Raw genomic sequence first — 14775 nt, 5'->3', positions numbered from 1 at the left:
TCCATAGAATATCTTGGTTTTTTCCTAAGATTATGTCTTCTAAATTTCTAAGATTAGGATGTTCTTGTCTTTCATTAAAATATGGTAATAACAGACAGAAATTTTCCAAAATGATCTTACTTGGTAAACTATGTTTGATTCCCTTTCTCCTAATTTCAAAAAAGTTTTATTTATGCAATTCCCAAGACCACTCTTTCAGCCTGTGAGTACGTTAATAACAAGAAAGGTAGTTCTGGCAGCCTGGTCCTATGGCAAGCTTGGAAAGCACCAGGGAGGCATCTGATCAGCTCCAGGTATCAAAATGATTGGTCACAAGGGCTGTTAAAAACTCATAGTCCAACAAGGACAACAGCTATGCACAAGCAAAACAGTTCTTGCTGTTAAGAAACAAGTGGGCCTGTATTTATTACTTTCCCTTTTGATAGACAGGCTTGATTTATTTGGTATGTGTTTAATTTACTTATCATTTTTAAATTTGAAACTACTCACGAAGGGACAAAATAAAGTGAAGCTGCTTGTGGCAGTAGATGCCAGTCATCCAAGTACTTGGGTGACCGAGGCAGGAGAATAGTGCATTCAAGGACAGTCTTGGCTACATAGCCAGTCCAAGGCCAGCCTGGACTGAGTAGCAAGACTCTGTCTCAAGAAAAAAGAAGTAAGCGTTTAATTAAAGGTGTTTTTGTATCAACCCATTGGGGATGTCAGTTGAATGTTATCCGTGAGATTTCTGAAATCCTCCAGATAGATGACCTCTTGTTTTTGTGTCACGATCCCAACTCTAATTATGTTTATGTGAAATGAGAAGGTGGACTAAGGCACAAGGCACTGTGTTGCTCCTCTTGCATCAGCTAAAGTTTCCTTTCTTCCTCCGATTTACCCTTGACCTTTGCTTCAGTGTTTGGGAATTCTCTCAAGCATGTGGTGTCTCAAAGTTCTGCGGTTAAGTGTTTTCCTGTCTTCACAACTGCAACTGCTTCCCCAGTGATGTGTAATATGAACTCATATCCCATCATTTCCAAAACCAAGCAGCAGATGTGTTAATGAAGCCCTCTGGTCTCTATTTACTAAAGAGTCTAGCAAATGAGAAGAAAATCAAAGAGATGCTGCATATGCTCCCCTCTTGGGATCAAAGGCTCCAATCAACCAAATTGCAGCTTCAAAGTGTCAAGATGTACACAAAGAGCATTGGGTATTGGTAAATAGCCAATCAACACATTTAATTACCATTATTAGCAATTCTCTCAAGCCTACTTTTCACACACAGAAAGGTTTGCAAACAGTGATGTCATTTTCTTGAAATGTGGTGATAACTTTGTTTTTAAAGGGCTTGAAGTTTTCCTCTTGGCTGTGTATTCCCTAAAGTGGAGAAAATTGGGAAAAGTTTGGAGAATAAGGAAAAAACATAATCATTGATTGGCTTTCTTTTTCTGATTTATATTACTAGGAACAATGAAATAAAATCCAACACAACAGAACATCAGAATAATACCTATTTTAGTACCATTCACTTGGTTAGAGGTGGAGCTCTCACAACGCTATGTTAGACTATTCACAATATATCACAAGTTGGATATGAATAAAAAAGGGAAGAGAATAATGGTGGTCATGGCCCCATTTATGCAGTTATCCAAATTCTGTTCTTCCTTTTGTTATCACCATCAGATAAAGACCACAAAGGACAGAAGACAGATCTCGGCTAGTGAGGTATTGTGGAAACTTTGTATTCTCCTGGGTCTATGTTCAGAGAATGGTGACTATCTACTATTTAGCAATGTTCAAAAGTAGAAGAGTTTACTATACCTCTTTAAATTTCAGTTTTCTCATCTCTAAAATAGATACTACATAGTTTTCAGGGCTGTTGTGAAGGTTGATTTATTCATTCACATAATGAGTTTTTATTGGACATCTATGTTATGTCAGATACAGACGTGGGCAAGTCCAGTACATTCTCCAATCCTTTGGAAATTTCATGGACATGAAATGAGGTTTACTGCAGATGAAGTGACACTATATTTGTCAACTCGAAAACCATTTGAAATACGATTTGTTGTCTCTTGAAGATGAATATTCTTATTCTTTCTGTCTCTGAAATTCCTTTTTCGTGTATATTTCCAAGAAAATCCCTAGAATATATGCTCCAGGAGACAAGCACTGAGACATTTGAGACAGTACAGTTCATAGCTGTAAAAGAATTGGAAATAATTTAAATAACCATTGATATGGAAAGCAAACTGATTTCTATATGACAGTGAAATGAATGAAGTGCAGCTATATAAAGTTATGTGGAAAAATAAGAGCAAAATGTATTCCAGGAGACAACACAGCACACAATGCTCATAAGCAGTTCTAAAAGTAAATCAAAGAGTATTATGATTTATACTGTTGTAGGCAGGTAAGTTGATCCCAATTTAATCAATTTTACTGGAACAATTATACTTGTAAGCTTACTGACTGACCATAGTTTTGTCCCACTTCATGCTCACCTGGTGATTTCCCATTTTTCACCATCTTGGACCTGCCTCACCTTGTGGTTTTGCTTTATAAGAGTTCCTAAGAAAGGCAGGTTCCTGGGCATCCCACATGAGCCCTCTTCTGTCCCTCTGTCAGACAGAATCTTTCTTTCCCTCAATAAATATATGCTGCTCTTAACCTCCATTGTTCCTGAAATTCATTTGCCCATTTTAGAGAACACAAACTCCTAGATATCTTTCAGGTTGGGAGTTTCTTTCCCCTATATCAATACTTACCCAGTAGGGGAGGTACTATGATCACGAAAGAGTATTATGATTTAGTTAGCAAGTATATGTGATGTGATTATTAAATGGATGCAAAAAATGATACCCACAAATAGAAGGTAGTCACTACCTGGAATGTGGACAAAAGCAGCATATGGATGTGAAAAGGCAAGTGTCAGTTGGATTCACAGTCATGGATGTTCATGAATATTTTTCTGACTTTGAAGTAGAAAAGTATTACTCAAATAGAATAACACATGCAAAAATATGATAGATACATGGAACTTTATTAAAGCCCTTTTGCTCATCAAAAAATGCCTGGCATTACTATTTATAATTAATTTCAGTTCTACACACTTGTATTCCACTAGGAAATGTGAAAATGTGTATTAATGATATATCCCTTTTCTCTAGTTTAAGGTACAAAATAAGAGCATATCTCTTTATATTATTTAACTAAACTAGCCCAGTTTTCAATTTCCCTTTAGGTCTTCTCTTTTAATTGTATTCTCTTTTGATTAATTCAAAGATTGAGCTGTTCCAGCCTGACACAAGTATTAGTGTTGAAAACCAGGATTGCCTTATTTCAAAAATCCTATCCTGATAATCCCAATCCTGCATAGATTTAGGGCCACTAGAAGTTGTAGTGTCTAAGGGCATGGAAAGGAGCGAACTACCGTCATTACATTTGCAATCACTGCAGAACTTTTATTATTAAATCTTTTGTTTGGTTGTTTTTGAGATAGGGTCTCACTGTGTAGTTCAGGCTGGCCTTGAATTTGATACTTCAAATTCAATTTGATGCTTCAGCCTCCGGAGTGCTAGGATTACAGGAGTGTGTCACATTTCTAACCTTTCCCCAGTACTTGTTTCTCATTGATATAATTTGTACAGATTACTTCAGCAATTCTTCATAAAACCAAAAATGTTTGCTCAATATGATATATTGTGTTTTCCAAAAGAGATAGAAGTTGCTGGAAACTTTTGATCAGTAGGATCTTTTACTAACTATACAAAAAAATTAAATCCTAACTTTTGGCAAACAATGGTGCTACTATTTCTGCTTCTTTAAAAATACTTCCATAAACATTTTCTCATGCCAAATATAATTGAATGTGCTCAGACATGAAGAGTTCTTCTTGGTTACTTTTCTTTTCCTTGAACAGGACAGCTAAGAGAGGTAAAGGCAGGGCTAGTAACATGTTTTGTGGGGCCTGGTGTGAAAGGAGAACCCGGAACTCCTTGCAAACAAAGTAAGAATTTCAAGAGGAACAGAGCAGAGCATTCAGCCAAGTGTGAGCCCTCTGAAGGTCAGCCCTCCAGGCGGCTGCCCAAGTTGCACATCATACAGTGGCCCTGGGCCAAGTGCGGGTCATCAAAATAGCTACAATTTTAATTCAATCTGGACCCTGGTGCCTTCTAGGGGTCTAAGAGGATTGATGAGACATATTCTTTTAGTCACATCTATGCAAAGAAGAAAAGCATAACAGTGGGTGGTAAACCTCTTCTTAGTGTCTGGAATGAGAGACAAAACATGTACTGTGACTATCTCAGGTCATCCTGAGTGCTGGAGGGCATTCATCTGTGTTTCTGTTGGAGCCACTGATCCCACTCATTTACGGTTACAGTTATGTTCTGGTTTACTATTGCAGCCTTTGTGTAATAACAGACACAGAGATTTTACCACTGCAGGTGATAATAATTCAGCCGAGCAGATACACTGAGACTCCTCAGAGGATGTGAGAGGGAGTCAGGCTCATTTAAGATATTAAACTTTAGAATGATGACATTTTTTACTTGCAGATACAATTCCCTGGAGACCAGTTGTTAACTGGTGAAACAACCCAATCCACATAGTTCAGGTCTCTAGTTCCATATAAATATTCACAGAAGATAGAAGAGAGACCAAGTTTCTACCATAAGGAGTTAATAATGGCATCTTCCACAGTGCAACAGGTACGTGGGGAAGGGGTTGTATAGGAAAGACCAATGTTTTTTCTTCTTCGAGGTTTTTAAAGAAGTAAGCTGTCCCCTCAGCCATGCAGTTGCATCGCTGCTGCACTGTTCGTCGTTTGACTGTTTATTATGTGTCTAGAGAGTGTGCAGGAATGGCAGAGGTTGTTGAAGGTACAGGACTGAATATGAATTTATAATACAAGAAAGATCCCTTTCAATATGTGCGCAGAATAATGTGGTGCCCTTTGACAGTGCAACATGTTTTCTGGAACGAATATTTAGAATCTTGGAAAGAGTTACTTCCTCACAGAGCCCAAGTAATTTATTTATTACAGGTGCTCGTTAAGCAAAGCAGAGAACTAAGGCAGTTACCTGGGCTTTTTACAAGCAATACCAGCTCCTTTATTTTCTTAGGAGAAACACTTCCTGATCAAATAAATTTGAGTATGCTGTTTATTTCAAGGAAGAAACGAAGTAGGGGAAGAAAGAGGGGAAGAAAAGGAGGAAGGGAGGAAAGAAGGAAGAATTGTGATAAAGCAGCTCATAAAATTATTTAATGGGTCAGTATTTATTAAATTTTAACATTTAATAGAAATTAAAAAAAGAAAGGAATCAGTAGTTTGAGTAAGGGGAAAAAAAACTAAAAGAAGGCAGAAAGAATAGTTAGCAACAAGAATAACAGAAAAGAGCCTTAAAATCTTAAAAAGTTATTACTAAAACAAAAATACTTAAGAAAATAGAACTAATCAAATTGAATGACAAGATAAAAAAGAAATGGGATCACATTATAAAAAGCACCAAATTCTTTGTGATTGTGGTCATGATCCTACAATTTGATAACTTTTTTGGTGAAATTTAGAAAACATTTTTAACAATTCAATACAATAAAGTTTAGACTCTAACAGTAATGAACAAGTGGTTAGACATCCAAGTAATTCTGTTGCCACTCATGTATTTATACATGTCTGTATTAAGAAGTTCTAAAGATAGCAAAAATATTCCTCACAGAATATAACTTTGAAAATACGGTTTTTGCATTATGCTTTTCATAGATGATCAATCTAAAAGATATGGAGGACATAGTTTTTACATGTTTCAATCAATGGAAGATGTCACATGCAAAAACCATGCCAAAAATACGAGGCAGGGTGGTGACAGACTCTGTGAGTCCATCACATAATTTTCTGAAGGACATGGCTCTCCCACTCTGTAGTGAAAGAGAATGTAGATCTGCATTTAGGTATCATATTATATATCTCAGAGACTTTCATTCTAATAGTTAGATTTCCTGAACGGTAAGAGGAAAATCAGTCAAGCTTTACACTATAATTTGAAATGACTTCTGCAAAAAGTGGGATGATAGCATAATTCAGAATATCAATGTCCCTAAGTCAGGAGCACAAAAAGGTTTTAACTAAATCTAAAAATGTATAGTTGTCATAGAGTTACCACTAGCACAAGAATATTGTGTCTGCCATTTTCACTAAAATAAAATAACTTATTATCTCCTCTTAGTCTTACTTTCTAAAGAGTAAGGTGATTTAATAATAAACCAATAAAATTTCCTTTGGGTCTCCTGTACTCTGCTGTGTGTGTGTGTGTGGGGGTGTGTGTGTGTGTGTATACACACATGCATTTCTGCTAAGGCTCACTCTACCACTGAGCCCCAGCCCTTTCACCTTTTCATGCTTTTCAAACAAGAATACCAAAGATGACCGAAACCTTCAAAAATTTCGTTTTCATTTTACTGCATTTTCTCTCTGCATTTTCTTCTGCAGTGATGCTTACCTAGTTAGCAGGTAGCTAGAAAGAGATAGCAAGCAGCTAAAAACTTAGTACCAAGACAGGGAGAGGTCCCTCATCTTTTGTGTTTTCCTCCTACCTTTTTCCTGTGAGCATGTGAAGAGGAGCATGAGTGAAATGCTACACACACACTAGAAGCCATCATTGTTGATGCTAACAGTGAGTACAGCCTGAGAATCAGTTGTATACATTTTTGAAATTTCAGGAGGAAAATGTTTTGGTGAAACTACCTTGCAGGCATAGCTCTGAAACTTTTAGGGTGTTATTTGGTAGAGACTTTACAGTCTGACGGGATTCCAGTTTTGTGGTGTCTAATTCCTCAGATCACAAGATAAAAACGGCTCTTCCTCTATTTTTAGTTCCATTATTAAAATATGTCTTATCACATAGTTAGGCCACCAGTTCTCTGAAGGTGGCGTGGGACCTCCGAGAAGAAAGTCAAAGGAAGATAAAATTGCCTTGGACCGTCCCTTGGAATGAGCTAGAGAAAGATTTTAATTTTAAATCTGTACTTTCCTGCAGCTATCTTAATTGTTTTAAGTTTTGTGAATCACTGCCCAAATTCAAGAGCAAAGTGGCGAATCTTCTGTGACTCTGTACGAGCTGAGAACACTGGCCCGGGAATGACAATGTAATTCGAATCCCTGTCTTCTCCCAGTTGCTTCTCTTTAACCTCCACCCTCTGCTGTGTGTTAGAATTCTCTGAGAGTTACTTTTAGAACAGAATATTTCCTACCTTGAGTTCTTTCCCCATCCTTTGTTTGGAGTAGACTTTCTCTTCTGTTCAAATCCTGCTCACCCACGGAAAACCAGATCAAAAGTCAAATGCGGTGACTGGAACAGTACTGTCCAGTGTAGCCTAGAGCCACTGTGTCCACTTTTGATCACTGGTTGCACATTTTCTCTAGATCTTTTTTTTTCTTTGATCAGTTCATCATCATTGCTGCTTTTAGCTGAGAAGGAGAATCATTTGGATTTTAAGTTTTGTCTCTTTCAATAAATATTAGCACTCAATTTTTCATATCATAGGGATTCAGACTTTATCTATTAGGCCAGGTCTGACAGGTGTGAGGTAGTTGAAGGTCAAAGACTTTTCTGCAATATTAATAGTTATGCTCTGCATTTAGATAGTGGTTTCCCTCCTCATATACATTAAAAAAGAAATTGCCCTGACTCCTAAGCATGTTATATTCTAAATATACATGGAAATGATACTTTTCCCATTTTTGTAAATGCAAAAAACATATTGAGCTAATACAAGACAGACATATGCTTGTTTTTCTGGTAGTGGAAATGGCTCACTTTTCAAAAGCTCTCGGACACCTGCTCAGGGTCTTCTGGATGACCCACTGAGGAGCTTGGCAGACTGGCCTTATGACCTGTTGTGTGTTGCATGCTGGGGAAGTCATGTGGGGGAAGTGTATATGCTCTTGATGAAAAGCTAGTAGTTCGGCTTTGGTCTCCCCCTTCTTCTGATTCAGTTGCTCTGGCTAATGTGATGGTTTTCAAGACTTCATGATTTGCTGAAGCAGTAACTCCATCAGATAATCCGGGGTCCTTTAGTGATTCTTAAAGAGCACAGTGAAAATAATGGGACACGTGAATGAAACTACTTTCAAATAATAACCTCTTCCATCCGCAATGTAATAGACCCCAAGCAAATTGAGGCTGATTGTGTATTCCAGATTAATTTGGTTTTTTTTTTTTTGGTTTTTTTTTTTTTTTTGGTTTTTTTCTCCGGTACCAGGAACCGAACTCACAACCTTGCGCTTGCCAGGCAGGCGCTTTTGCTGCTGAGCTAAATCCCCAGCCCCTCCAGATTAATTTGAGGACAAAGTGTGCACATTGTCTGAGAGCTATCTAGTCTTCCTGTGCATATAAGGAGGATCAATTGTTATTTCAATACTAAATTTGCTTCTTCTTTGTCTTTTCCTGCTGCTTCTTTTTCTCTTTCTATTCTCCTTTTCATCCTTCTCTTTCTGTTTCTCCTTCTCCTTCTTCTCCTCATCATCTGTTCCTCTCCCTCCTTTCCCTTCTTAAATTCTGGTCCTGGAATAATAAACTAAAAGTCTATTAAATGTTTATGGTAAAATAATGTAAATTGTGATCATTTGAACCTGTCATTAGAATTCTATAAAATTACAAACAAGTGGGAAAGACAATTACCTTCCTTGGGACTTTATGTCTTTCTTGAGTTTTTCTACAAAAACATGAATAAAAGGTGTCTTTTTTCTGACCAAATTCCATCTGTTCTTGCTTTTCTAAAGGGAACATTCAATTGTTCTGAATATGGAAATGAATCTTGTCCAGAAAAGGAGAGGTCCCTGGGTGTCCGAATTACCATCTATTCATTTATGGCAGGAGCCATCTTCATCACGGTATTTGGAAATCTTGCCATGATAGTTTCCATTTCCTACTTCAAGCAACTTCACACACCAACCAACTTCCTCATCCTCTCCATGGCTGTCACTGACTTCCTCCTGGGCTTTGCTATCATGCCATATAGTATGATCAGATCGGTAGAGAATTGTTGGTATTTTGGGATTATATTTTGCAAGATTCACTATAGTTTTGACCTGATGCTAAGCATCACATCCATTTTTCATCTATGCTCAGTGGCCATGGATAGGTTCTATGCTATCTGCTATCCTTTACAATATTCCACCAAAATCACTATTCCAGTCATTAAATGGTTGCTGCTTCTGTGCTGGTCAGTTCCTGGAGCATTTGCCTTTGGGGTGGTTTTCTCTGAAGCCTATGCTGATGGAATAGAAGGCTATGACATCTTGGTCGCTTGTTCTAGTTCCTGCCCAGTTATGTTTAACAAGCTATGGGGAACCACCTTGTTTATGGCTGGTTTCTTCACTCCTGGGTCTATCATGGTGGGAATTTATGGCAAAATTTTTGCGGTATCCAGAAAGCACACTCGTGCCATCAATACCTTATCAGAAAATCAAAGCAGTCAAATGAGGAAAGACAAAAAAGCAGCCAAAACTTTAGGAATAGTAATGGGTGTTTTCTTGTTTTGTTGGTTTCCCTGTTTTTTCACAATTTTACTGGATCCTTTTTTGAACTTTTCTACTCCTGTAGCTCTGTTTGATGCCTTGACATGGTTTGGTTATTTTAACTCAACATGTAATCCCCTAATATATGGTTTTTTCTATCCTTGGTTTCGCAGAGCACTTAAGTATATTTTGCTAGGCAAAATTTTCAGCTCACATTTCCATAATACTGATTTGTTTACTCAAAAATAGACTGAGTAGACTTGTTTTACATGAATGAGTTGAAGCAAAAGAAATGGAACTCAGAAGAAGTTGCCGAAGGAGAGAGAGAGAGAGGGCAAACATGCCCATTATTTTAGTTCAAAAAGAAAGTTCTTGATTTTTAAGTCCTGATGGAAAATAAAAGAATCTCTCTTTAGACCAATCCTTCACACTACTTTCAGGTGGCACACAAAAAAAGGAACATTAGGACAGTAAATAGAAGACTGGAAAAGGTTAGACTTGGAAGAAAAAAGAAGTATAAAAACTTTTATTTTATTATTTGAAAAAGATCAGATTGCAGGCTGAGTTTAAGCATCATTTATAAATGATTTGCTGAAGACTTCATGACTTGCTGAAGTGGATGACTGTCAGATAATTAGGGATCCTTTAGTGATTTTTCTTAAAAAGCACAGTTGGGGGCCGGGGATGTAGCTCAGCTGCAAAGCGCCTGCTAGGCAAGCACAAGGTCCTGAGTTCGATCCCTGGTACCACAAAATAAAACAAAACAAAACAAAACAAAAACCCACAGTGAAAATAATGGGACATGACCACAAAGGCTTTGGGTACTGTTTTCATTTCATATTCTTCAGCACTTGATCAAGTTTATTTTGAAACATCAATTGAAATTATTAGTAAATAAGCACAGTGGTGCACGCCTGTAATACCAGCACTTGGGAGACCGAGGCAAGAATACCACAGCAAGTTTAAGGTCAGCCTGAGCTACATAGTGAGATTCTGTCTCAAAATACCAAAAAATTATTGGCAAACCAATATGAAAATAAATATTCCATAAACTCTTATTCTGGCAGAAAGCAGTGATGTGTTAGCGGAGGCTTAAACTTTACTACACTCTATGGTGGGGAGATTAAACTTTGTTTTAAATGAAAGAATTTTAAAACTGTGTAACGTGTGACAGATTGCACAAAGCTTTCATTAATGAATTACTTTACTCACAGAAGTAAATTTTCTATGTTACTGGCAGTAGAATTCTCTTCACTGCTTTTTCTCCTTCTTAGGCTCACACACATTTTGCATTGCTATTTGACCTGTTTAATAAACTTAACGTAACTCCCCCAGAAGTTGTGTTTTGAATGTATCATTCCTTTCCGCTTAATATCAATACTTGTATTTCTGAGTAATAGGTTCCAGGAGGGCAACTAAAGAAGAAAACTAAAATTTACGAGGTGGGCACTGGGTATTAGAAATTTGATATTGTAAGTTTTGACTAATTAACATCTGAATCCTTGGGCCGGGAATCCTTAATATCATGAATCAATGATGTGCTATAAATATTTAACACCTGGATCTCAAAAGAAAAATAAAATCCCTAGTTGGTAGATAATTGACAACTTCTGTGGCGCATACACAAATGAAAATCTCCCTTTATAACTGATTGTAAGCTATAGATATAATGTCAACTGTTTTTCAAAATTCCTGAAAAGTTAGCAATCTACCCCTGAAAGCGGGCATGAAAGAATTGGTTGCAGTATGCTGCTGCCTTCAATCAACATTCTTTTCATTTACTTTTTATTTTTGTTAGTACGTAGTTGCAGTACATAATGATCACCTTCATCATGGGGAGTTGTTACATGTGCAGAACACAGCTTTATTCTTTTTTTCCCCTCCCTCCTTCTCCTCTCCTTTCCATCCTTCTCTGGGCCCCCCTCCCATTTGGAACAGATCTATCTCCCCCTCTTAATGAAAAGCAAATTAGAATAGAAGGAAACAGGTACCATTAGAGTCTATCACCTGCACGGAGGGGTGATATTGTTTTACGAAGTCTTGTTTTCAGATACATGCATGTGCACATGTGTGTATGTATTTTTATATGTATATCACCTATGTTTCTCTATAATTCATTTCTTCATTTATATTGTTTCAGTGAAAAATTAACATGTTTTATGTTACTGCCTACAAGTTTGTTTTGATTTTAGCGCATTACACAGGTTAACAACAGTTAAATGGTGAAGTTAGCTAAAGTATGAGATCTGTCCAAATATAGCCGCTTGTAGACAGGCCTGCTGCCTCTCCTTCCTGGCTGGACTTCGTACAGGATGGTCCCTCGTTATTGCTTGCAGAGTACAAGTGGAATAAAGAAGTTCTATGAAATGGCGAGAGCGATAGCAAGTTCACAACAAGAAATGGCAAAAGTAATCTTCCAGCGAATAAATAAACCAGATGCACTTCTGAGTACACTACTATGGTGTGTGGGAAATAAATCTGGTCATTTCTCTTTATGAAATTATGACGTTTATGCTATTTTGATATTTAAACACACACACACTATACCTAAAGACTTGCTGCTTTTATTTTAAAAGAATAACTTATAAAAACTGAGTAGAAAAGTTTACTTTCACTGTAAAATAGAATTACACTATTTTAAATTAATGTTTACTAAATTTACTTCCCAATTCATTAACGTATGACTTGAGAAAAAAACGAGTATTGTGGTGGTAGATTGCCTGTTTTCATTGGTTGGAAAGGAGTTTGAGATGCTTCTTTTTACAGAATAATGATTTTATGATGGTGGGTTTTTTTTATGGTGAAGCATACAGACAAAATAAAATTGAGGCAATTCTGTGTGAGGTATAGAATTTACTGTTATGTTTGTCTCTATTGAAATTCTACTTGTATTTTATTTCTTTTTCTTTTTAAAAATTTCCCTCTTTCCTTCCTTCCCTCCCCTTCTGTTTTCCTTCTTTCTTTCCTTCCTTTCTTTTTTCTTTTTTGTGGTATTAGGGCTCAAACCTGGGTCCTCTCACATGCTAGACTGAGCTACACTCTCGAATACCTTTATATTTTTATTTATCTGTCTTTTTTTTCTTTCTTTTTTTTTTTTTTTTTACCTTTTTCTTTCTTGTTTTTTAAAATTTTTTTTGAGACAGCATCTCACTGTGTAGTTTAAACTGGCCTTGAATTCATTCATGGTGATCCTCTTGCCTCAGCCTCCTTACCCTTGAGTGCTGGGATTACAGGTATGCACCACCACACCCAGCTGTATTTGTATTTTGAAGTATCATTCACACAGTTTTTCTCTATGTTCTTTCTTTTTAACTCGTGTATTTCTTATTAGTACATGTTTGCCATACACTCATGATTATTAGTACAGTCATCATGGAGAATTTGTACTTGTACATAATGTACCTTAATTCTTTTTTTTTCCCACTCCTGTCCCCTCTCCTCAACCCTTCTTTCCCTGCTCACTGAACAAATGTTTTCCTCCATTCCTTTCCAGTGCACTTTTCTGTTTGAAAACATGGTCATCACGTCTTGTTGGCTGATAAAGCTTCTTGTGTACTTGCTCTGTCATTCATTCTGTTTTAATTCCCCCAGATCTAGTCCGGTAAGCCTGCCTTCCCTATTTCTCAAAGTTTGTTGGAAGTTATAGATGAAAAAACTGAACTTAAGTGATAGATAAGTGACAAATTGGATCATACTATGACTTTCAGAAGCAAGGCTAGAACTCAGCTGTCTTATTTAGTGTTATTTGGTTATTAAACTGGATTTTCAAGATTTGTAACACTTTAAAGTGGCTTTTTAAAAATCTAAAATCTTTAGTTAAACTGGCATAAATCACTGAAATAAAAATAAATACTTCTATCCCACTCCAATGTCTGCTTAGAGTGAAAACAGAAATATTTTATGGTTCAGGCAACAATTCTCTTGGATATTAGCGTTTCCTTTAGCCTGCACATGTCTGCATGTTTTAATGAAATTGAACTGCAAATTTCAGTACCTGCTCTTTCCAAAATGAAGCCCAAGTGACCATGAAGTCAAATATGAGATTATTGTTGTGCATTTTGAAAAGAGAACCTGACAATATTAAAAATAGACAGAATATGTCAATATCCCCCAGGAAAAAGAGTTAAAACAACAGCTCCATTGAGGCTGTTTAGTAAGTGCCTCCCTCAGAGTTTCTCTGTACTCCAGTTCTCTTGAGAATGGAGGCAGACTTATAGATCTGATATCTTAATCTAATCTAACCTCCCCAGACTTCCTGCCACCATACCTGCCAGACCCGTTTAGAAGAGACTCAATGAATCCCAACTAACTTTCCAGGAAGGAAAAGGTACTGGGTCAATAAAAAGACTAGAAATGTACTATCCTTTAAAAAATTATTATTGTTGATGTATTACCTTCTTCAAAGTAACTGAGCAATGATAATTTATAGGAAATCAGACATTGTTACAATTAGGTTTCAATAGAGAAGGCAGGTTTTTTTTTTTTTTTCTAACTGAAAAATAGTTATGGTATTCTCCTGAAAGGTCTTAAGTTTTCCATTGAAATTTGTTTGGCAAGGTTTATAGGCTTCTACATAATGACATATAAAATGCTTTTGCAAATGTAAAACCTATGCAGGACATGATTCAGTAAGTGTAAGGCACTCACGTATTTCTATAATGCTAAAATATACTTTCTGTTTGGCATTATATCATAGTAAAAAATAGCTAGTGTATGCAGTACTGCCAATTCACTGCCAGAGCCCAAACTATATCATTTTTGGCATTTTTTCCTTTGTAAGCAGCACATACTGAAGTTACCCTGTTGCTCTTTGCTTCCCAAAATGATTTCTTCATTCCAGATACAAAGAGAACTCAAGTTAAAAAATTTGGTTCTTGTATGGTCTAGAAGAGTTCTGTGGAAATTCAGTGAGCACACAAATAACACACGCATAACACAGGCAGAGATGAAGGGACTGGCACCTGGGGGAAGGCAAGGGGTTCTCCAAGTCACAGAGTTCACGGGGCATCGGAGAAACCACCACAGCCAAAGGTGACTGGAGCGGTGGGGACAGGGAGCACAGGTTACATCAGGCATTTTATGCAGACAGAGGCTGAGGTAGACGCAGACCAGTCCATAATCTGCCCTTCCAGTCAAGGTGACATTTCCCGCCCCTTATCCACCACAAAAACTGAATACCTTAATAACAGAGTTTTTCCTCTTAGTTCTTTGCCACATTCTCTGAAACTTCATAGAGATTTTCTCTTCATTAATTGTAACAAATATGCTTTGATTTG

General features: G+C 37.0%; 1 protein-coding gene across 1 annotated transcript; it reads left to right on the top strand.

Moving 5' to 3' along the window:
• The first annotated feature begins 8848 nt into the window (after positions 1-8848).
• LOC102005173 (trace amine-associated receptor 2) lies at positions 8849-9748 on the top strand. The gene has a single exon (XM_005415330.2). It carries the CDS (start codon positions 8849-8851, stop codon positions 9746-9748), a length of 900 nt encoding a protein of 299 aa, XP_005415387.2.
• The last annotated feature ends 5027 nt before the right edge of the window (positions 9749-14775 follow it).

This window comes from Chinchilla lanigera, unplaced genomic scaffold (genome assembly GCF_000276665.1).
Source record: "Chinchilla lanigera isolate Chin_1 unplaced genomic scaffold, ChiLan1.0 scaffold00035, whole genome shotgun sequence".
Classification (NCBI taxonomy): Eukaryota; Metazoa; Chordata; class Mammalia; order Rodentia; family Chinchillidae; genus Chinchilla; species Chinchilla lanigera.
Note: the sequence above shows the minus strand (reverse complement) of the source record. Positions and strands in the feature narration are given on the sequence as shown.